A 23,156-nucleotide genomic window follows, 5' to 3' on the forward strand; every position below is an offset into this window, starting at 1 on the left:
ATGGTCAGTCCGCCCCTGAGTGTAGACTATATATATATATATATATATATATATATATATATATATATATATACATACATACATACATACATACATACATACATAGCAGTGTACAATACAGTGCAGGTGGTGTACACCATATATAATACAGTGTGTGCAGTTTCTACTACACTTCAGGTGGTGTACACAGTATATAATACAGTGCAGCCGGTGTACACAGTATATAATACAGTGTGTACAATTTCTAATACACTTCGGGCAGTGCACACAGAATATAATACAGTGCAAGTGGTGTACATAGTATATAATACAGTGTGTACAGTTTCTAATACACTTCAGGAGGTGTACACAGTATGTAACACAGTGTAGTGCAATGTGAAAAAAAAATCCCCATCATTTCCAGAAGGCCACCAAGGAGAGGCAGACGCTCACACTCCAGTAAAAGAGGGCAAGCAGCCTCTGTGTCTATAGTGAAAAGTGGTGCTCGCGGACATGGTGCAACTTCTGCAGACAGGGCACGCTTATCCTTTTTTTTTTTTCTGCTGCTGGCCGTGTTATTGAGCCACAACATGCAGAAGAGTTGGTGGCATGGATAACTAAGCCGTCCTCATCCTCCTCACCCTCTGTTACCCAGGCTCATACTAGTTTGCCTTCCAATGCAGCTGCCAAAGCGGACTATTCCACCAGCTCCTTGTCCACAGTTACTCCTTCCGAAGCCCCATCATCATGCACAGAGTGTCATGGTTTTGCAATAGTTTGTCTGCTTACCTGTTTCCATGTGTTCATCTCTAGAGACCAGCTGACCCTCACCTGACTGCTTTTGTAATCTATCCTCTGGCATGACTCCACCCTAGCTCCTATCAGAGAACTCTATATTAACCTGTGCACTGCAGGCCAACCCTGCTGATCAACCTTTGTGTGTTAGCTTCCTGTTACCTGCCGTGTGCTCGTCTGTTGTTCCGTTACAGACTTTGGTGTGTCCTTGACTATCCCTGTTTGCCTGTGATCCTGACCTTTTGGCGTGTCCCTGACTATTCCTGTCTGCTTGTGGCCCCGACCTTGGCTTTGTCCCTCACTATCCCTATCCTCCTGTTGCCTACTGTGGGTGCAAGCTGGGGGACCCTGGGGGTCGCGACCTGGAGCCAGTTGCAGCCCAGTCCATCCTCACCTCTAGAGGCTCTGGTGAACACCTGCTGGCTCTTAGACTCTGCACCCCAGGGAATCTTATGCTCTAGCCCCGGTGGGATCTGTCTCCCATCCGCAGCAGTCAGCCGTAGGGTCCACAACCTTGCAGTGCACTCCTGATACCTACGGTGTGCATCTGTCACCTCAAGGTGACCTGACAGTTTGATTAGCCATGGACCCGGCTGACATGCCGCTTCCTGCAGTCGATCTGTTGCAGGGCTTAGTTTGCAGACTTGAGACCCAAGAATCGCATCAGACCACGGTGATGCGATTCCTTCAAGATCTGGCTTCCCGCTTTGAGCAGCTACAGGCTTCCTTGGGAACCCCGAACCTGCAGCCTCAAGTACAGCCAGCAGCTGCACCTATCGCACCAGTCGCATCCACGCATGCATTATTACTGCCAGCTCCGTCACGTTTCTCTGGGGACTCCAAGGGGGTTCCTTAGCCAGTGCACAAACTTCAGCCCCAAAACTTCCTGTCCGATCGGGCAAAAGTAGCATATATCATATCCCTCCTGTTCGGCGAGGCGTTAACTTGGGCTGCCCCTCTGTGAGAACTGAATGATCCAGTGGTTTCTAGCCTGTCTGATTTCTTGAAACTTTTTTGGAATATCTTCGAGGAACCGAGTCGTGTCTCCTCAGCGGATAGCGCTCTTTTACGTCTCCGTCAAGAGTCCGCGTCTGTGGGACAGTATGCTCTTCAGTTCCGTATCCTCACAGCTGAATTGAGCTGGAATAATGAGGCCCTAGTTGCAACCTTTTTACATGGCCTCTCTGATAGAGTGAAGGATGAATTAGCAGGAAGATCCCTTCCTGCTGATCTGGACAGTGTCATCACCTTGTGTAACCAGATCGATATTCGCTTTCAGGAGAGGGCCCTGGAAAAAAGACGCCAGTACTCCCCGCTCTTTAGGCAGCCTGAGCCCCTAGTCCCTTCTCTTCGATCCGAGGAGCACCCCCTGCTTACTGAGGAACCTATGCAGCTGGGCTGGACTAAGTTATCTCCCGAAGAATGTGCTAGATGCAGAACTCTGGGCCTATGTCTCTATTGTGGGGCCAAAGGTAATTTCCGTGACACTTGTTCTCTTCGTCCGGAAAAATGCTCAGGGCTAATACATCTGGAAGGTGGAGTATTAGACCCTGAAATATCACCTTTACCTTCTCGTCTTCTCCTTTCTGTGTTGCTTCATGTCGGTACTTCCTCTTGTTCGGTCTCAGCACATCTGGATTCCGGAGCCTCTGCCAATTTCATGGATTGGGAAACTGCATCCTCTATGAGACTTACCCTTTTGCCCCTTACAACGCCATTGGTGGTCTTGGCGATTGATGGCACTGTTCTCCCAGGGGGCCCTATCCGCTCCCAGACTCTTCCTGTTAAGATGTCAGTAGGGACACTCGACCAGGAGTGGATATCCTTCCTTGTCTTACCTAAGGCTTCATCTCCTATCATATTAGGTCTTCCTTGGTTACGGCTCCATTCTCCACACGTTGACTGGTCTGCTGGACAGATCCTGGCTTGGGGTTTCTCTTCCTGCCTACTCAAGGGTACCCCAAAAGAGAAACTTCCTGTTACCACCATCCCAGTATCTTCTGCTCTTCCCGCTGTATATAGCGATCTCTGGGATGCGTCCTGCAATAGTCGGACTGATGCACTCTCTAGGTCATGTGGTACTCTGGATGAGGGGCCCACCTATAAACCTGAGTCAATCATTTACTCAAGTTTGCATAACCATTTACCTTTGCCTGTCCCTAATCTCCCTTGGACGCACAGCCAGGCTAACTTGTCTGCAAGTTCCACAGATGCTATGCCCTGTAATGCGATTGAGATGGTCACTACACCTGACAATACTATTCAGTCGGCCTCTGCACCAGTTATGCCAGTCCAGCCAATGCCCAATGATCTTCCTGCTTCTTGTTCAGGACCTTCTGTGACCTGGCCTCACCCTACTGCTACTATGTCCGTTCAAACCCGTTTAAGAGGCTCAATCCATCCTTTGGATAGACTGCCTCATTCGGCCAGGTGGGGTTTTCAATCTTTTTCTCAGGGTTCTCTGCATTCTGTTTGTGTTTCAGCTATCCAGCTTGACTCTTGTGACATGTCACCTTCTAACCAACCTGACCTTAAGGATCCACTGACCTCTGCCCAATCTGGTGGTCCTGTTCTGGATGCCCAGCTCATCTTTAAGGGTCTGGGGGACCCTGCTCAGGCTCCTGATCTTCTCATGCCCTTACCCATTCCTAAAAAGCCTTTAGTCCTCAAGTCCTCTCGTCCTCTCCCTACCTCGGTTCCAGTCTCTGAGGATAATCTAAAATACGAGGTTAGTCAAGTTTTGGATTCCTGGATCCGTAAAGGCATTCTTCAGTACCTCGTACATTGGAAAGGGTTTGGCCCTGAGGAGAGGTCTTGGATCACTGCATCTGAGGTCTTTGCTCCTAGTCTGTTGAGGAGGTTCCATCTGGAGTTTCCCTTTAAGCCTGGACCCAGGCGGGGGAGGGGGAGGCCTCGTAAGAGGGAGGGTACTGTCATGGTTTTGCAATAGATTTTGTCTGCTTACCTGTTTCCATGTGCTCATCTCTAGAGACCAGCCGACCCTCACCTGACTGCTTTTGTAATCTATCCTCTGGCATGACTCCACCCTAGCTCCTATCAGAGAACTCTATATTAACCTGTGCACTGCAGGCCAACCCTGCTGATCAACCTTTGTGTGTTAGCTTCCTGTTACCTGCCGTGTGCTAGTCTGTTGTTCCGTTACCGACTTTGGCGTGTCCTTGACTATCCCTGTTTGCCTGTGATCCTGACCTTTTGGCGTGTCCCTGACTATTCCTGTCTGCTTGTGGCCCCGACCTTGGCTTTGTCCCTCACTATCCCTATCCTCCTGTTGCCTACTGTGGGTGCAAGCTGGGGGTCGCGACCTGGAGCCAGTTGCAGCCCAGTCCATCCTCACCTCTAGAGGCTCTGGTGAACACCTGCTGGCTCTTAGACTCCGCGCCCCAGGGAATCTTATGCTCTAGCCCCGGTGGGATCTGTCTCCCGTCCGCAGCAGTCAGCCGTAGGGTCCACAACCTTGCGGTGCACTCCTGATCCTTACGGTGTGCATCTGTCACCTCGCCTCAAGGTGACCTGACACAGAGGAGTCCCCAGAATTATTCGACCATAGTGTCAGTTACATGCTGCTGGAGGATGTGCAGAAATTGGTTGAGGAAGAGAGTAACATGAGCTTAGAGAGAGGGGGTGCCACAAAAGCACAAGAAACTAGCAGTCATGTTCCCCCAGCTGCAGCATACTGCCAAGTGTGCTCCAGTGATGAGGAGGGAGGGGATGATGAGGTCACTGAGTGTACTTGGGTGCCTGAGAGAAAAGAGGAGGAAAGTGAGGAGGAGGCACAGGTAGGATGTCCTCTGGGGGCAGCTTAAGGGCAGCCACCCTATTACATCACAGCACAGAGCTTCACAGCTGCAGGGCGCTGCTGACTCCCCGCTGACTCCCAAAATTTCATTGGTGTGGGCTTTTTTGACACATGAGCAGTAGATTGCACCATTGCTGTTTGCAATTAATGTCTGAAGCGGATCAAACGTGGCCAGAACAGCACCCGCTTGGGCACCACATGCTTGACAAGACATATGATGACCTGTCATGCAGTTTGTTGGCAACAGCACCTGAAAGACCCACATAATATAAAAAGGTGGTTCTCCTTGCTCTTCATCTGTGATCTCAACCCTTACTATACCTCCAGTGCTCTTAAAAACCTGCACTGAGAGGAATGAAGATATAGCAATAGGTGCCACAAGTACTTGCAGCCAATCTGCTAACAGTATACCACCAGTTGATATCAGCAGGCAAATTTCACTACCCCAGTTGCTGAACCATAAAAAAAATACTGTCCCAGCCATCCACATGCTCTGAATGCTAGCTTGGCCAAAATTGCTAGCACTGCAACTGCTGCCTTTTTACCTGTTAGACTCTGCCCCCTGTGCTGTACCACAGTGGCAGGTTCCAAAAAAATTTTTTTTCCACGTAAAGCCATTCCAGCTCTCTACCGTCATGTGGAAGGGTAGTCAGCAGCAGGGTTCATATTACCCCTGACTCATGGTCCAGCAGGCATGGTCAGGGACGTTACCTTTCCTTCGTGGGTCACTGAGTAACTCTGCTGGCAGCTGGGAAGGATGCAGGACAGGGTTCAGTGTTGGAGATTGTTTCGCCACCACACCTCCAAAAAGCTGGTGGTGATTCTGCCACATCTCTCTGCTCCACCCCTCGTCTTATTATTCCTCTTATTCCCCTTGAACGCTCCCTAAGCATTCAAGGGGCTACCCAAGCAGTCAGGCTAAAAAATGCCATGTGGTGCTTCAGTTGGTCTACCTAGGGGACAAGAGCCACACTGAGGCAGAGATTGTGTCAGCTGTGCAGGGGCAGTCTCAGAGGTGGTTGATACCACGGCAGCTTGAGACAGGAATGGTTGTATGCGACAATGGCACCAACCTTCTCTCTGCCCTACCACAGGGATACTTGACCCATGTTCCATGCTTGGCATACGTCCTGAATTTGGTGGTGCAGCATTTGTTGACCAGGTGCCCAGGCTTACAGGAACTTCTGAGGCAGACCAGAAAAGTCTGTGGCCATTTCTGGTGGTCATACAATGCCGGTGCTTAACTGGCTGACATCCAATGGGAATTCAACCTGCCCGCCAACCGCCTCATTTGTGACATGCCCACCAGGTGGAACTCAACATTGGCAATGCTACAGTGGCTGCGCACACAGCAGAGAGTCATAAATGAGTACCTACTGTATGTGAGTATTGCAAAAATAGAGGCTCAGGGGAGCTTGGCTTCTTTTTGCCATGTGAGTGGCTACTGATAAAGGATGCATGCACTGTCCTGTCACCATTTTAGGAGGCCACAAGGATGGTGAGCAGTGACAATGCATGCATCAGAGCACACGCTTTGTGGAATTATGTACAGGGCATTTAAGGCAGAACAGCGGGAGGAAGAGGAGGACTTCCTTTCCTCTCAAGGCCCCCTTTATTCAGATAGCATTCCTGCGGGGCCGCCAAACACACAGGAAGAAGAGGAGGAGGATTGTGTCAGCATGCATGTAGAGGATGTTTTTCAGTTCCCAGAAACCCAAGGAGTTGTATGTGGCTGGGAGGAAGTAGTTCCTGACAATGTCATCCTTAGTCACCCAAAGGACTTAGAATATAATGCCTCTGCAAACTTACGCTGCATGGGCTCCCTGATTCTGCAAAGCCTCTGAAAGGACCCTAAGATTTGTGTTATCAAGGAGAGGGATCATTACTGGCTGGCAACCTTTCTTGATCCACGTTACAAGTGTAAAGTTTCAGAGCTCATCCTGCCTTCACAGAGGGAGCAGAGGATGAAACATCTTCATGATGCCTGGAATAAAAGTTTGTGCAACGCCTTTCCAGACCCTGGGAGGTTACCATTTCCTGGTGCTGAACAACGTGTTTCTGCGGCTACATCCGGTCAGAGGAAGGGCTGTGGAGAAGGTGGCTGGCTGACCGATGCCTTTGAACAATTTTTTATTCCTTAGCGTCCAAGGCTGATAGGTTCAAGCAACCATCGGCAGCGCCTGCATTATATGGTGGAGCAATATCTAGGGGCAAGAGCAGAGTTGGAGACCTTTCCAACTGAGCATCCACTGGGTTAGTGGGTTTTGAGGATGGACCACTGGCCAGAACTAATATTTAACAGAAGGGCCCGTTCCTGCGCCCAACAAGAGTAACTGTGAGGGGTTACAGTGTTCTGGCACCACCAACACTCAAGGCCAAATTTTTCTGTACCTGTTTGACTGGAGCATGTAATTACAATTTTTTAAATATTATTTAACAGCAGGGCCTGTTCCTGTGCCCAACAAGAGTAACTGTAAGGGGTTACAGTGTTCTGGCACCACCAACACCGAAGGATTTTTTTCTGCAGAGTATATAGTGCAGTCCGTATAGTATATATACTGCAGATCAGAGTATAAAGTGCAGTCAGTGTAGTATATATAATACAGTGCAGGGTCTATAGTGCAGTGCAGAGTATATAATATAGTGTATTGAAGTTGTTAAGGAGAACACTATGACAGAATTAATTTAAAAAATGGCATGGGGTGTCCCCCCAAAATCCATACCAGGCCCTTTGGGTCTGGCATAGATTTTAAGGGGAACTCCACGCCAATTTTTAAAACAAAATCAGTGTGAGGTCCCCACTTATCTGCGCCAGATAAGTGACGTCCTCTTGGTGTGCTTGCTCTGGCTGCCGGGTTTACCATCTCTGACCATTGGGGGCTGGGTTTGACGCTTGCGGCTGTCTAGCTTGGTCGGTATGGCTGGCAGCTGTGTGACGCCTCCCTTGCCCCCTTGGATTTCGGATGCATGACGCTGGGGGCAGGTCTGTGGCGGCGCCCTCCGCATGGGCGTCTCCCTGTGCAGGGTCTCACTTTCTGGATTCCCTCTCTCACTCCCCAATTGCAACCACACGATCTTTGGCTTCTTTGCCCCCATTCACACAGCACGGGGTATTCTCATTTATATTTTTCCTTTCTATAACATCTCCCTCTTCTCCCACTTTAATTTCCCATTCTTTCTCTTTGACTTTACACTTTTTTATTAACTTTTTCATTCACATTTTAACACATATTAATAATTGCTTATTCTCCATAGGTCCCCCCACGAGGGCCACCCCACTTTTAACACTTAATCCTTGCTACATCCCATACCTCAACCTGCTAGGAGTGTTGTTTGTGCGTTTTGGTTGTCGCCCAGGCGTGCTCCCTCAGCCCCGGTCTGTGGCAGTTTTGGCCCGGCCGACTCTCAGTTTGCTGTGCCGCCTCTGTGCAGATATATATGTAAGTCTGTGGGTCGAATGTGCATTTGTGGGGGGTTCTCCATGTCTGTACATTTGTCTACTTTTCTTTTTTTTTTTTAGTTGATTAAAATATGGTTGTTTACTTTACCCTACGGTGTTGCTCCTGACGAGTGGCTATAAGGTCACGAAACGCGTAGAGCTTTCAACTGCCGTTTTGTGTATACAATTTTCAACAAAGCGTGAATGTTCCTTCTTGATTTTTGTTCTTTTATTTTTTTTCTTTATTTCTTTAAATGACACTTCAATGTGTCATGTATCTACATATAATTTGTGTTTATTAAATATTCAGCTCTTCATGTGTTTACTATTAAGTCCTTGTTGGAATGTATATATTGATGGAATAGAAAATACTAATATATGACTGTGTGCAATAACATGTAAATATATGATTACTTGTATTTATTAAAAACATGTTTTTTACCAAATTTTATGCTTCTGCTCCCGTGTGCCTCATATAAAGTCCCGCCTGTTGCTCCTTTTTCTTTAAATATTAAATCGGGATGGAGGAGGGGATGTGAACCTCATTTAAAGTTCCAAATAATTTATTTTCTCCCCTTTTGTTAAATTAAAGTTATTAAATATATTTACAAGCATTAACACTTTAGTACTATACAGTAAAGCTGATCATTTAAACATATAAAGGAATATGTAATTTTGTTATATAAGAGGAGTTAAAAAAGGATAGTATGGCCTGCACGGTAGAATATTGTCGCTTAATATAAAAAAAATTTTTTAAAGACACCAACCCTTCATTTCCCTATTTTAATGGCATTAATAAAAAAAAAATCAAACCTAAACCTTTTGAAGCTGCACCTTATTAAGCAGCATCAATGCATTTTTTCATAAAATCATGTAGATGTAAACCCTAACTATATGACATTAAGTTTTCTAAAGAACTATGTAACATTAACCGCCATTTTTTAAATTAAAGTAATGTTTCACCCTTTTTTTTTAATTATTTTTTGAATCTTCTCTAATCTTCTCTACTTTTTTCAGCCAATTTCTGTCAACATGCCCTCGCTCCAGCATCAGTTGCATGTTACTATCAGGATAAGGTTCCTGATAGTGACAAAAATGAACGATGCCAGCACAATGTGTCAGTAAGGCCACTTGTAGTCTCTACCAGGTGCATTTTACAAGGAGATAACACAGGAGCACAATTGGATGGTAATAGAAAATGCCTGGCACTGCCCTACGTTTATGGCAGAATCACCAGGTATTCTTGCAAAAAAGCTACAGAATTAAAAAAAAAAATTAAAACTGATTAGAACTGCATGGTAAAGCTTATATGAGATTCTAGTGCTTAGGTTTAGACCTACTTTAATGAGCTCCTTTAAACTGGCATTTCTTTTTTCATTTTCAGCATTTTCACCAGCTCCACAATCTCTTGAAGATGAATGGAAGAGCATCTCTGATCTTACGCTGGCCTGCAACAGTATTCTGGAAGCCATGTCTAAAGAAGGTATCCTTTGCCAGAAATGTTGGTGAAGTTTGGTTTGCAGTATTTGACAACATGTAGAATTCCGATTGATAAATTTGCAACGTTCATTACTTGGAACCCTTGGCAACCTCAGGGAGAAACCCAGCGATCCACAAAACCCTTGTTAAGAGAGGCTGTTATAAGGACCTTGTGTCAATGATATCAATTTATAGTAATAACTGGAGATGGCCTTGCTGTTTGCCCAGCGGTCGGTTGTCTTTTGTCAGTGTAGGGAAAGGACGCTGTGTGGAGCCGGGACAGTCAGTCTAATCACTAGCTATTACTATTAGGTCCACAAAAGTCATTTTAAGGACTGGTATAGGTGTACAGTATATAGGGTTGTAATACACTTATAATATACTTTCAAATATAGAAAGTATATTATAGTGCACTGCTGTGCTACTGAGTGCTGACCGATTCTGCAGCTGTCTTTTCTCAGTGTAGGGAGGGACAGTTTGGTGTTTGGAGCAGGGACAGTCTGCAATTCACTAGCTACTAGGTCCACAAAGGTCCTTTTAAGGACTGGTATAGGTGTACAGTATATAGGGTTGTAATACACATATAATATACTTTCTTTCAAATATACAAAGCATATTATAGTGCACTGCATGCAGTGATGCTGACCGATTCTGCAGCTGTCATTTCTCAGTGTAGGGAGGGACAGTTTGGTTTTTGGAGCAGGGACAATCTGCAATTCACTAACTACTAGCTAGCTACTACTAGGTCCACAACGGTCCTGTTAAGTACTGGTATAGGTGTACTATTTGGTGTGCAATATATAGGGGTGTAATACACGTATAAAATACTTTCAAATATAGAAAGCATAGTATAGTGCAGCATTGTGACTGCTGAGCGGTTCTGCAGCGATACTACAAAGAGTGACAAACGCAATTAGAAAAAAGTATTATAACTGTGTGATAGACCAGTGGCCCCCAAAAACGACAGATTGAAGCAGGGTGTTATATACCTTCTTCCACATATACTGCACTTCTCTAGAGACTTTTGTCACAGGGTCATTTAAAAAATGACAGGCAGAGGAAGAGGCAGGCCCTTCCGCAGGGGTGGTAGGGGTAGGGCAGGAGCAACAGGCTTGAGCCAAAGTGGCAAATTGCAGAAGGTACGTTCGATTACGTCAAAGGACACACCAGACTTGGTTGAGTGGCTCACTCAGCCTTACTCTTCTGCACCCTCCTCACCCTCTCGATCTGCGCCCTCTTCTTCACTCTCTGCTGTGTGCACCCCCCAAAGACACTACTACCAACACCACCACCATATACCCTCCGCTTGAGTCACAGGAATTATTTTCCGATTCATCACAAGACATTCACATGCGCAGCCACTCTTGGCATTGGATCAGGAAGAGGAGGTAGCAACAACCGCCACTCAGCAGTCTGACGACAGTACCCAGATCAGCCCAAGGAGGTTGGTCCCCGGTGTTGGTGCCTACTCCGAGATCTCTAATTATAGCAGTGGGGAAGGTGACATCGATGATGACGTGTCTAGTGATGTTACGTGGGTGCCCACAAGAGGAAGAGGAGGGGAGTTCAGAGGGAGATATGGACCAGCAGATAGGGAGGAGAAGCAGGCGGAACTTACATTGCACAGAAGGGACAAACCAGACTGCTAATGTATCAGGAGCGAGGCATCAACCATGTACGCTCACATCTGGTGCTTCCATGACACCGGCATATGGCTCCGCAGTGTGGGCTTTTTTAACGTGTCCGCTGCTGACAATAGTGTTGCCATCTGCAACCTATGCAGTCAAAGCAATGCAAGTCATGGTATGTCCAACACTCACCTAGGGACGACCGCCTTAAGGAGGCACATGAGCTGCCATCACCGAGCCCAGTGGGAGCAACGGAACCCACAAAGCCACACTCCAGACTCTCACCGTCCAGCCTCTTCTACTTCTCCTCTCTCCTCAGAATTGTCCTCCACTCCACCATCCATCATGCCGTCCTCACGTTTTTCTGGAAAAAGGCAGGCTTCCGTGGGCCAAATGTTCGAGCGTAAAAAAATGATGACGCCGGATAACCCTCTTGCCCAACGGTTGACCGCTGGCTTGTCAGAACTGATAAGCTGCCAACTACTGCCATATAAACTGGTGGACTTGGAGGCCTTTTGAAAAATTTGTGGCCATTGGAACACCACAATGGAAGGTCCCAGGAGGGAAGTATTTCTCACAGAAGGGCATCCGAGAGCTATATGGCCATGTTCAGCGGCAAGTGAATGTATCTCTGGCACACAGTGTCGGTGCCAAGATACATCTGACCACAGACACGTGGTCTAGCAAACATGGGCAGGGAAGGTATATAACTTTTACTGCCCACTGGGTGAACCTTCTGATGGACGTCAAGCATGTAACTCGTGGCACCCGTGTAGATTTGGTTTTACTGCCACGGACTGCATGCAGGCCTGCCTCTTCTTCTCCTCCTCCTACTCCATCCTTCCTCTCCTCCTCGGCTGACTCCTCCTTTTCCACTTCTAGCGTCTCTTCTGCTGCACCGCCCAAGATCCCCAGAACCTAATCGACATGCCAGGTGAGACGCTGCCATGCTGTGCTGCGTCTGTTGTGCCTGGAAGCCAAGAGCCACACTGGCCCTGCACTCCTTTCAGCTTTGCGTTCACAGGCAGATCAGTGGCTAACACCACTCAATTTGACAGTTTGTAAAGTGGTGTGTGACAATGGTGCCAATCTGCTTAGCGCATTGAAACAGGCCAAAATTACACACGTGCCATGCATGGCACATGTCTTAAACTTGGTTGTGCAGCGATTCGTTGTCAAATACCCTGGGGTCCAGGACATCTTGCGGCAGGCTAGGAAAATCTCGGCCCATTTCAGAAGATTTTACACGGCCATGGCTCGCCTTGCTGACATTCAGCAGTGACACAATCTGCCGGTCAGACGTCTTATTTGCGTTTGCCCGAAGCGATGGGACTCAACCATCTATATGCTTGATAGGCTGCTCCAGCAGAAACGTGCAGTTAATGACTACCTGTACGAACTCTGCAGCAGAACAGGTTCTGGGAGCTTGTTTTTTTTCACCGCGCCAGTGGCTGCTCATGCGCGACGCATGCAGACTTCTGCGGCCATTTGATGAGATCACCAAACTAGTCATTCGCAGCCATGGCGCCATCAGTGACATCGTACCTTATGCCTTTTTTTATGGAGCGTGCATTCTCGGTACCAATCCAACAGTGCCTGCAAGAAGAGGGTGGTTTGAAGATGTGTTGGTCACTTCTGATATGAGATCATTCTTTCAGCCGACCCATCGACAGGTCTCATCCGGATCCAGCATCAGGGAACGCATAGACCGACAGGTGTCTGACTACATCGGGTTAACGGCCGATGTGGACACTCTGAGAAGTGATGAACCCCTGGACTACTGGGTGGGCAGGCTTTACCTCTGGCCAGAGTTTGCCCAATTTCCAATAGAACTGTTGGCTTGCCCCTCGTCCAGTGTCCTGTCCAAAAGGACGTCCAGCGCAGCAGGGGGGATCGTGACCGATAAGCGCACTTGCCTAGCTCACGACAGTGTTGACTACCTCACATTTATAAAAATGAATGAGGCATGGATCTTGAAAGAATTCAACACATGTGACCAGTAGACCATGTATATGCATAACTTTATAAACGATTTATTTATTCTAACACAGAGACCTTTTTTCTACTTTTGGCTCACTTCCTTGTACAAAAAAAGCACACCGTACTATATGCCCGTACCCCCCTGTTTGAAGAGGTTGAGCGGTGTCATATTTTTGGGTCCCGCAGCAAATTGCTGGTATCAGTGCTGGTGTCAATGCTCTTTATCTCGGTGCTGGTGTCAGTGCTCTCTATCACGGTGCTGGTGTCAGTGCTCTCTATCTCGGTGCTGGTGTGGTGTCAGTGCTCTCTATCTAGGTGCTGGTGTCAGTGCTCTCTATCTCGGTGCTGGTGTGGTCTCAGTGCTCTCTATCACGGTGCTGGTGTCAGTGCTCTCTATCACGGTGCTGGTGTCAGCGCTCTCTCTCTATCTCAGTGCTGGTGTCAGTGCTCTCTATCACGGTGCTGGTGTGGTGTCAGTGCTCTCTATCTCGGTGCTGGTGTCAGTGCTCTCTATCACGGTGCTGGTGTCAGTGCTCTCTATCTCGGTGCTGGTGTCAGTGCTCTCTATCTCGGTGCTGGTGTCAGTGCTCTCTATCATGGTGCTGGTGTCATTGCTCTCTCTCTCTATCTCGGTGCTGGTGTCAGTGCTCTCTCTCTATCTCAATGCTGGTGTGGTGTCAGTGCTCTCTATCTCGGTGCTGGTGTGGTCTCATTGCTCTCTCTCTCAGTGCTGGTGTCAGTGCTCTCCATCACGGTGCAGGTGTGGTGTCAGTGCTCTCTATCACGGTGCTGGTGTGGTGTCAGTGCTCTCTATCACGGTGCTGGTGTCAGGGCTCTCTATCTCGGTGCTGGTGTCAGTGCTCAGTCTCTATCGTGGTACTGGTTTCAGACAGTGAGGGAGATAGCAGCGGAGAAGCCAATCAGCAGGCAGTGCCAGCACCATTGCTGAGGATCAGCACTGGACTGGCACCTCCAGACCACCGCAGTGCATAGGTGGGGGTAAGGGCCAGGCAGAGGGAGGGGCTCAAGCACAGGTTGGCACACTGGGACACTGGCACAGGACTGCGCTGCCCTGACTGTGGCACTGATCATCTCCGGCACCCCCTTCATAGCCTGGCCTGACCTTGCCTCTCCTCCATGGCCTTCATGCGCTCTTGAATTGTCAAAATTTCACAGATAAAAAAAGAATGCTTGTCGTTGTCGATCCCAGATTCAGTTAATATTTTTGTTTTGTCAGTGTCCATGTTGTGGGACTATCTGTGAACAGCTAGTAAGTATTTTGTGGCTGAAAATATGACCTGCAGGTTTTTAAGGTTCGCCTGCCATTAAAGTCAATGGCCACGTTCGCAGTTCGCGTTCGCGAAACGTCCCATCGGAAGTTCGTACATCACTAGTAATAACAGTTTGAGATACTTTTAAGATTATTCAGAATTGAAACAAATAAATTTGACCTACAGTGGATCTCATTCTAACCTGCATTTGATCTGCCTAAGGTGGGTTTTCCATTCCCGTAGCCTTGTACATGCTTGAAAAACTCAATGAGCCTGTCAACACAGGTTCTAAATATGATTATATCTAATTAAAATGCAATTCCTTGATGCACCAGGCCCAGTGTGTGCTCCATTACCTAATGTGGTTGATTTGCTTAGGAAGCATTCACGCTTCTCTATTTCTCCTTTTCTACCATTTAAATCAATAGGACTGCATCAAAATGCAAGTCAACTAACATTTGGCACATGAATTTGCATGAAAGCGTACGAATGCACAAATATATGTTGAGGTACGTTCTGACACATGGTAAAGTGTAATGCAAAGTGCTATGCAATGCAAAGGAAAAATGTATCTGACAAAAACAGACAAGTATGAATGATCCCTGAAAGAGTAGATACTCTTTACCTAGTAGTTTGCTATTAGCCCCTTATAATCCCCTGTACCTCAGAGCTCAAACATGAGAAGGGAGGGGCAGCATTCTGAGCTAAGCTTGTATGTTGCAGGGCACTTGTGCTGACAGGGTACGTGCTAAGAGGAGAAGAGAGCAAGCAGAGTGATGACTGCTACTTCTCTATCATTGTCCATACACAGGCTGGGGGCAGGTAGCTGACCTAAATGCACTGCATCACTGCAGCAGCAAAATGTCAGGTCACCAGTTTTGCTGTGTAAATATCAGCACCAAATGAACAGAAATACCGATCTTTTGCCAAGTAAAACAGCTCTCATATACAGTTATGTATTTCAAATGTGTTTTAGCTTTTTTGTCTGGAATTCACCCCAAAAATTGGTTTGCTTGAGTGTTTCCAAAGCACAGTGGACTTTTTATGTTTAGTATTAAAAAGATGATAAGGTATCCCTATGGATTTTGCATTCTAGACCAGTAAAAGAACCTGTACAATGGGCACAATTCGACAATCATATCTTTTTTCATTTGGCATGAACTTTGACTGGACAGTGAATGTAAGTCCTCACAAAGTGTGACACGCTGTTCTCTTAACTCTGTTATACTAGTAAAAAAAAAACAGCAGGAATTCACAGGTCCTTTCACACGGGGCGGATCAGTTCTGATCCGCCCCGTGGATATCCGTTTGCTCAGCAGGGATCACTCCGTCGATCCCCGCTGAGCAGGGAGATGACAGGTCTGTCTCTGCATACTGCGCAGGGACGAACCTGTCACAGCGCCGCTCTCCCCTATGGGAGATCGGATGACGATGGACCGCAGTGCCCGTCGTCACCCGATCCGATCCGCAGACGGATGGAAAAATAGCTTTTTCCTCCGTTACACTTTTTCGGATTGGAGCGGGTCGGATGTCAGCGGACATGTCGTCACCGCTGACATCCGACGCTCCATAGAGCTCTATGGAGCACCCGTTCAGGTCCGCCTGAAAAACTGACAGGCGGGCCTGAACGGGACGTCAGTGTGAAAGGGGCCTTACAAGAACAACAGGAAACCAGCAGAAATATTCCAGCCTGCTACATTTTTTTAATCAGACTGTAAGACCTCTTTCACACGGGGCGGATCAGTAATGATCCGCCCCGTGAAGATCCGCTCGCTCAGCGGGGATCGCTCCGTTGTCCCCGCTGAGCTGGCTGCGGACAGGGCGGTCTCCGCACACACTGTGCGGGGACCGCCCTGTCAGCTCTCCGCTCTCCTCTATGGGGATTGGACGAGCACGGACCGTCTGTCCGTGTTCGTCCGATCCGCTCTGCAGACGGATAGAAAAATAGGATTTTCCTCCGTCTGCAGAATCGGACTGTTGCGGAGGCGGACGAAATCGGGTGTCTGCGGATGCTGATCCGCAGACACCCGCTATCCCATAGGGATGAATGTATGTCCGTATTTCATCCGCAAACGGATGGATGAAATACGGACATATCGTCCGCATGTGTGAAAGTCTGTACCACACAACTTGACTCTGCTACCTGGTATATTTTGATTCTAAAAGTCAATTTATACAAAGACGAAGAGTAATGACAATGCACAAAAAGTGATTAATACTGACATATCCAATTTCTGTTTGTTGAAACTAAACCATTGAAATATCACTAATGAGTTGTTGCTAAGGTCTGCTGCAAAAATTAAATAGCATTTTACATGGAAAACATTACAAATCAATTTATATTACAGCCTATTCACATTAGGTTAAGTTTAATAAACACATTTTATTAGATCATGTTTTAATCATAAAATATATGCAAACGGAAACATTTTTACCTTGTATTAGTTCCAGCAATATATTTAGTGTGATATTTTTGTATCTGATTTGTGTTTTTACAGAACAGGTTCAAGCAATCAAAAATGATCTTGGACCTCCCAGCTCTGTGGCAACCGCATCTGGGTAAGAAAAAATTACTGTATGTCGCAGGAGGATTGTAGTTTTGACATGTTTAAAGTACACCTTCCTGAGAAAAATATGGAGGCTGTAATTGCTGACCTCTTCTTTTAAAATGCTGGTTTATTGGCTGTCATTCCAGCTATTTCCATTTATTATCTGAATCACTAACCCATAATAGTGAAGCAAATAAAGGCTTTCAACACACAGCTTGTTTTGTCTTTTTGATTTGCATGCTTTTTAGAGGCAATAGGGCTGATGTACTAATGGATATGAGCATACACATCAATTAAGCACAAACAACCACATTTTTTTTCTACTGTATTTACTATGTGTTTGTGATGTGTGCACACAAATGTGGATGGACACACATGCACATTTACAGGAACAATATACAGAATTTACCTGTAAATATGTTTTTCTATGGATTATACAAGCATTCAAATAAATGCTGGTTAAATTGTGTCATGCCTAAATTTAAAACCCTTTTCTAATGTTTTGCATTTAATAGCTATTAACATATTTAAATGTGCATACCACGTAGGAAGAAACCTTACCTTTAAAGGGGTTGTAAAGGTTTGTTTTTTATTTTCTAAATAGGTTCCTTTAAGCTAGTGCATTGTTGGTTCACTTACCTTTTCCTTTGATTTGCCTTCTAAATGTTCTTTTTTCTTTGTTTTCTTTGGCTGAATTTCTTACTTCCTGTTCCTCCTCAGTAAGCTGTTCTGGCTGACTAAACACTGCTCGGATGATGGTGTGAAGTTTACTGAGGAGAAACAGGAAGTGAAAAATTCAGACAAAGAAAAAAAACATTTAGAAGGGAAATCGAAGTAAAAGGTAAGTGAACCAACAATTCACTAGCTTAAAGGAACCTAGTTAGAAAATAAAAAAGGACCCTTACAACCCCTTTAACTGCACACTGCTATAATTAAAAAAGATTGTAATTTTTTTTTTTTTTTTAAATAAGGTATCATTCTTCAGCAGAGCCCCCAGTGGGGAGATTGAGATGCACCACTTTTTGGCTAATGCCCACTCTGCTTGATGTGTCATCTCAGCTTCTTCTTTTCTTGCCTGCAGTAGTTAAACTCCACATCGCGGTCAGAACCTTGATCCATTTGCAGCCCTGAGAGGTTACTGGTTCTGCCTGCAAATTGATCTCCTCTGGTGATGTGAATATATTGCTATAATGCAAAATCATTCAAAACAGAGCCTCTCCTTCTGTTGCAGGTCACTAGCTATACCTTTTGATACCCTGTCTCTCTTTAGGGTCCCAAAGTAATGCAATAGTGCCCTATTCACAAGTTGATTCTTGGTGGATCCTCCAAACAAACATGAGACACTTCGACCACTTACTCTTGTAGGCAATGATTACGCAACTAGTTCCTCTAGGATGGGGTCACGAGCTGCTGAATATATTATAGAGATTTTAAGTCGTGTCTCTGCATAGGGAGCTAGTTTGTAAAGTGCATCCCATCTACACCTAGACAAAGCATCTGCTATGGCGTTAAGACCCAAGACATGCTTAGCTTTGAATGAAATGTTTACTTGCATACATCTCAATACCAGATGCCTGAGCAGGCTCATTACTTCCTCTGACTTAAGCCCAGTACACATGGGCCAGATGTTTGGCGACATTGGCCGGTTCAATAGAGACCAGATTACATTTGGCCTGTTCGGCCTGCTTCTGTTGATGGGATGTGACGAAAAAGATCTGCCGATCGACTCCCAATCAGCACTCTGACAATGGCTGAGAGTGCTGACCAGAGTGTTCTAGTAGGGGGGGGGGGGGGGGTCCCTGTCAGAACAGAATAGCACAGCAGGGGAGATCGATGTACTAACATTTCATGGTTAGTACAGTGGCTCCACCGGAGCTGTCCTTTTTTTCCGTTCAGCCCTGCTGGCTTTAAATGTAAAAAAATAAAATACTAGGCTCATGTTGACAAACAGTTTATTGCAAGCATGATGCTCATGTTATCTGTCAAAAATTCAACCTTCCAATCCCAAGGCTCCTCCCTCCAAAGCCCTTCTGCCACAGGAATTGGAAGTAATTTTAAGCAGAGTTGAATTACTTGTGAATCCCACCTTTTCCAATGTATTGGGCCACTTCCCCCTGCACCATTTTCCTTAACGTAAACCCCCCAAACATGAATTGTCAATTTCAATTCCCAAATAAGACAAGCAAGTGGTGGCATATATTGTTTTCTCAGGGGCCACAGGTACCCCAAGTTGTTTGAATACAGACAACGCAGTACTAAACAGGATGTCACACTTGCCAGTCCTCCCTACCCTCAAACTTCAAACCTTCCCTACCTTCAAACAGGAAACACAATATTATACTCTATGGGTAGGCATAAATGCACAGAAAATTGTCTATTGCCAGTTTGCAAGTTGTAGACTTTTAGATGTCCTTGTGTAAGAGCAGCAGCCTAAATACAGATTCAGTGTCTATTTTGGCAAATTCAGCATTCCTCCCTGCATCTCTCACTAAGTCCATTGTATCTTGAAGCAACAGGCACTGCTCCCTGCACGCCTCTTCCACTATGGCATTGTTTACTTATTAGCCCTTGCAGTATAAAAGAAAATGTATCAACAGATATTTGCCCCTTTCCATATTCACCCCCCCCCCCCCATGCTAAACTCTGCAATATTGTCCCTGACTGCCCGTGGAAATTCTCCTGCAGATTTACTTCACTTGATTTTTAGATCTCATGACACACCACCACTAGCAATTTAGAATCCAATTAAAATCCCTCCTTATTTGGATATTTTTGTAGCCACAGGAACAGCCTGTGTCCCTTTTATAGGCATTGCTCCTTTTGCCATTGTTACAAAAATGTTTTTTCTCACCAATTACTGACACTCCCTGTGCTGTACACTCAAACTTAGGATGCTCACTAATGCAGGTATGCCTGAACTTGCTTGCAAATCTTCTGCTTTGATGCTTTTCATTGTAGACCCAGGAGTTCCCTCTCGACTTGTAAGCTGAGAGTAACTGCCTCCTCACAGGGCTGCTAAATTGCCTCTCATTTGAATGACCCCTAATCTGATGCAGCCTTGATCAAAGTCAAGGTCCTTGTGGCCAAAACAAAGCCTTCCCTTGCTCACTGCCATTTTAAACCTAAATCTGGCAAACCTTTTTCCCTGTAAAACAACTTTGCATCAATGATCACATCCAAATAACTTATCAGGTGCTCTGTTTTTTTCCCACAATTGAAATAAATAATACCACAAAACCCTTATTACATTCCATTATCCCCTTACGTACTTTCTCTGTGCCGCTTCCTTGCAGCTTAGCTTGTGCTGCTTCCCTTGGAGATTAAATATTTATGCATCAGTGGAATTCAAATCCTGATTGGGGGGGAGTGGCCGGATGAGAGTGGTGTGCGGCATGTGAGTGAGAGATGTGAGCGAGCCGCCGCCACGCTGTCTCTCCAACGATGAATGTACAGGCTGCTGTTGGATGCTGAGTAGGCGCTGGGAGATCGCGGCGGGAGAGGAGCCTGTTGGAAGAGCCTCGGACGGGCGCCGAGGAGGTGCCGAAGTGCCGAAGCGGCCGAGGTTGGCCGGGGCTGGCCGTGACTATCCGAGCCAGCGGGTGTAGGAGCGGAGACGCCGGTGTCAGTGTGGAGAGCGGCGGTTGTGGTGCGCTCCTGAGGCAGCCCGTGTGGGAAGCTGAAGGCCGGGAGAAGCCCCCCCGGGTGTGCTTGGGGAAGCACTGATAGTTATTGCTCCAGGTGTCTCTGACGCCCGGTATTATGATATTCTCCTATCTGGTTGGAACGAAACGGATCTGAATAATGTGGACTGAGTATATGGGAGACGGCCGGGTTAAAACAGCAACATACAGGTCAGCTCTTCCTTGCCTTATTATCTGTTTTAAACAGTTTGATGCCGAGGATATTAAGATCATAGCATATACTGAACTGAACTGAACTATATATATTTTTTAAAGCCAAGTGCTGCAGATATCTGGAACTTAAACTTTCTTTATATTGTATTAAGCAGCACTTTCTTATTGGTTTGCTTTTTTTTTTTCTCTAAGTGACTCACAAAGATCTTGCTGGATGATTTAGTTGAAAATTGTAAAACCACAGCCGTATATTGCTATTAAATACCAGCACACAGCAGCCTGAAAAAAAAAAAAGAGGAATTTTTTTTCAGCATTATATCACTATTAATCTTGATAACCTTAATATTAAGGACCATTTTTGGGAGGGGAAATTATCGCATGTGATATTCTGTGTTTCATTTCTCCCATTTACCCCTCTCCTTCTTCTGGAATCTGGAGGGTTTTTTTTTTTTTTTTTCTTCTTTTTCTTCAACATAATCCGATATTGAGTTAATATGTCGAGGCGACAAGGAGAAGAACAGGTACAACAGGAGGGTATGGGGTCACAACAACTTCGCTCTTCCAAAGAAAAAAGTAACCAGACAGCAGCAGCAGCTGCGGCAAAATTAGAGCAGTATGTCCATACCCCTGGCCAAACACCAACAAAGGGGGGACAGACGGTGCAAACAAAAATACATCAGGGGGCCCCCGCAGATAGATAAAGCCAAGGCCAATCATCTACAATGGCCTTGGTAGTATCTGGACATAAGAGTAAAAGCAATAAGAGCCAGGGGGATATCCAATGTGATTTGGAGCCTGCCGTGAGTATTAGTCCACTTGTGGAGGAGGCCCCAACACTGAAGGATGTTTTGCAAGCGGTAAATGCATGTAAATTTTCTTTGGGAGAACTGGCTGTCCAGCTAACAGGAATGAAGGAGGAAATGTCACTAGTTCGTCAAGATATTCAAAAAGCAGTTGAAAGAACAACGGTGTTGGAAACAAGAATAAGTCAACTAGAAGATGATGTACACCCAATACAATCGGAGGTTAAGAGCATGAGAAAGCAACTGGATAGCTATGCTATTAAAATGGATGAAATAGAAAATAGATCCCGCAGGGATAACATCAGGATGATGGGGCTACCTGAGAAAATTGAAGGTCTCGATGCCATAAAATTCCTGGAAACCTGGTTTATGGAACTTTTTGGAAAAGAAAGCTTTTCATCTTTTTTTGCGATAGAACGGGCCCATCGGGTCCCTTTTAGAGCCCCGTCCCCTGGAGGACGTCCTAGACCCATGCTGCTGAAGTTCTTTAACTATAAAGATAAAGTGACATTGATGCGTAAGGCGAGGGAGATGGGGAACATCTCCTATAAAGGCACAAAGATCTCACTTTACCCAGACTATTCTCTTGAACTGCAGAGATGTAGGGCGGAATTCCGTGTAATTAAATCCACCCTGCAGCTACATAAAGTAACATATGCACTTTTATATCCAGCAAGACTGCGTGTGATGGCCCCGGGTGGGACTCAGATTTTTGATTCCACAGCTGGGGCATTACATTGGTTGGAAGCTAATAAGGAGACCCTACAGAGAAGCCAGGGGGAAAGGGAGGGAATTTAGAAAGTGAGGGGGTGAGGTTAAAAGTTGGTAGATAAAAATTTGTAGGAATTGGAAGATATGCTGCGGTACGATGGAAGGGAGACAGTGGGGTGGCACATGTGAGTTTGGGAAAAGGTGGTGTATGGATGTTATGGTCACGTTAAACTCCCCTAGGGAGCACCTTGATAGGTGGAGGGAGGGGAGGGAAGGGGGGGATGGGGGGACAGGGGGAGGTGGGTGGTTGGCGGGGGGTGGAAGGGAAAATTGTACAAAAAATTTCACGTGAAGGTAAAATTTGAATACTGCACGATAAATGAACAGGAAAATAAGATAAATAATAGTAAGCACTCTAATAAGGCAATATATATAATGGTTAAAATGAATTCACAAGTAAACAAAGTACGGAAAAATCAACGGGTGGTGAAATATGTATGGGAGCACTCTTGAATATGGGGGTACCTGTAGGGTCTGTATACCATAAGTATTATGTATATTTGCTCCATGTATTTGTGCTGTTTTTTCTCTTTTTGCCTTGCTGTTTTTTTGTTTTTTTGTTTTTTTTCTTTTGCTATGACAGATGGCACAGGTTAAAACTCTTAATATTGGGTCCTGAAATGTGAGGGGTCTGGGCAGTACGATTAAAAAGGCGACAGTTTTTGCTATGTTGGAGAGATTTGACGTTGGACTGGCCTGCCTGCAGGAGACTCATTTAACAAATATGTCTAAATTACAATTAAAAAATAGGAAATATCAACAGCAGTATCATTCAGTATATACCTCTTATT

General features: G+C 45.9%; 1 protein-coding gene across 2 annotated transcripts in view; it reads left to right on the forward strand.

Moving 5' to 3' along the window:
* Positions 1-23,156, forward strand: part of SIPA1 (signal-induced proliferation-associated 1) — a 494,221-nt gene that overhangs the window by 421,715 nt on the left and 49,350 nt on the right. Inside the window, exons 12-13 of one of the 2 annotated variants that reach the window (XM_077456982.1) lie at positions 9,415-9,513; positions 16,887-16,947. In XM_077456982.1, coding sequence (XP_077313108.1) covers positions 9,415-9,513; positions 16,887-16,947 — 160 coding nt within the window. The remainder of the gene's footprint in view (positions 1-9,414; positions 9,514-16,886; positions 16,948-23,156) is intronic. The other variant, XM_077456990.1, reaches the window with a different exon arrangement.

The sequence above is a fragment of the Lithobates pipiens genome, unplaced genomic scaffold, assembly GCF_037356315.1.
Source record: "Lithobates pipiens isolate NorthernLeopardFrog02 unplaced genomic scaffold, aLitPip1_a1.2 Scaffold_10, whole genome shotgun sequence".
Classification (NCBI taxonomy): Eukaryota; Metazoa; Chordata; class Amphibia; order Anura; family Ranidae; genus Lithobates; species Lithobates pipiens.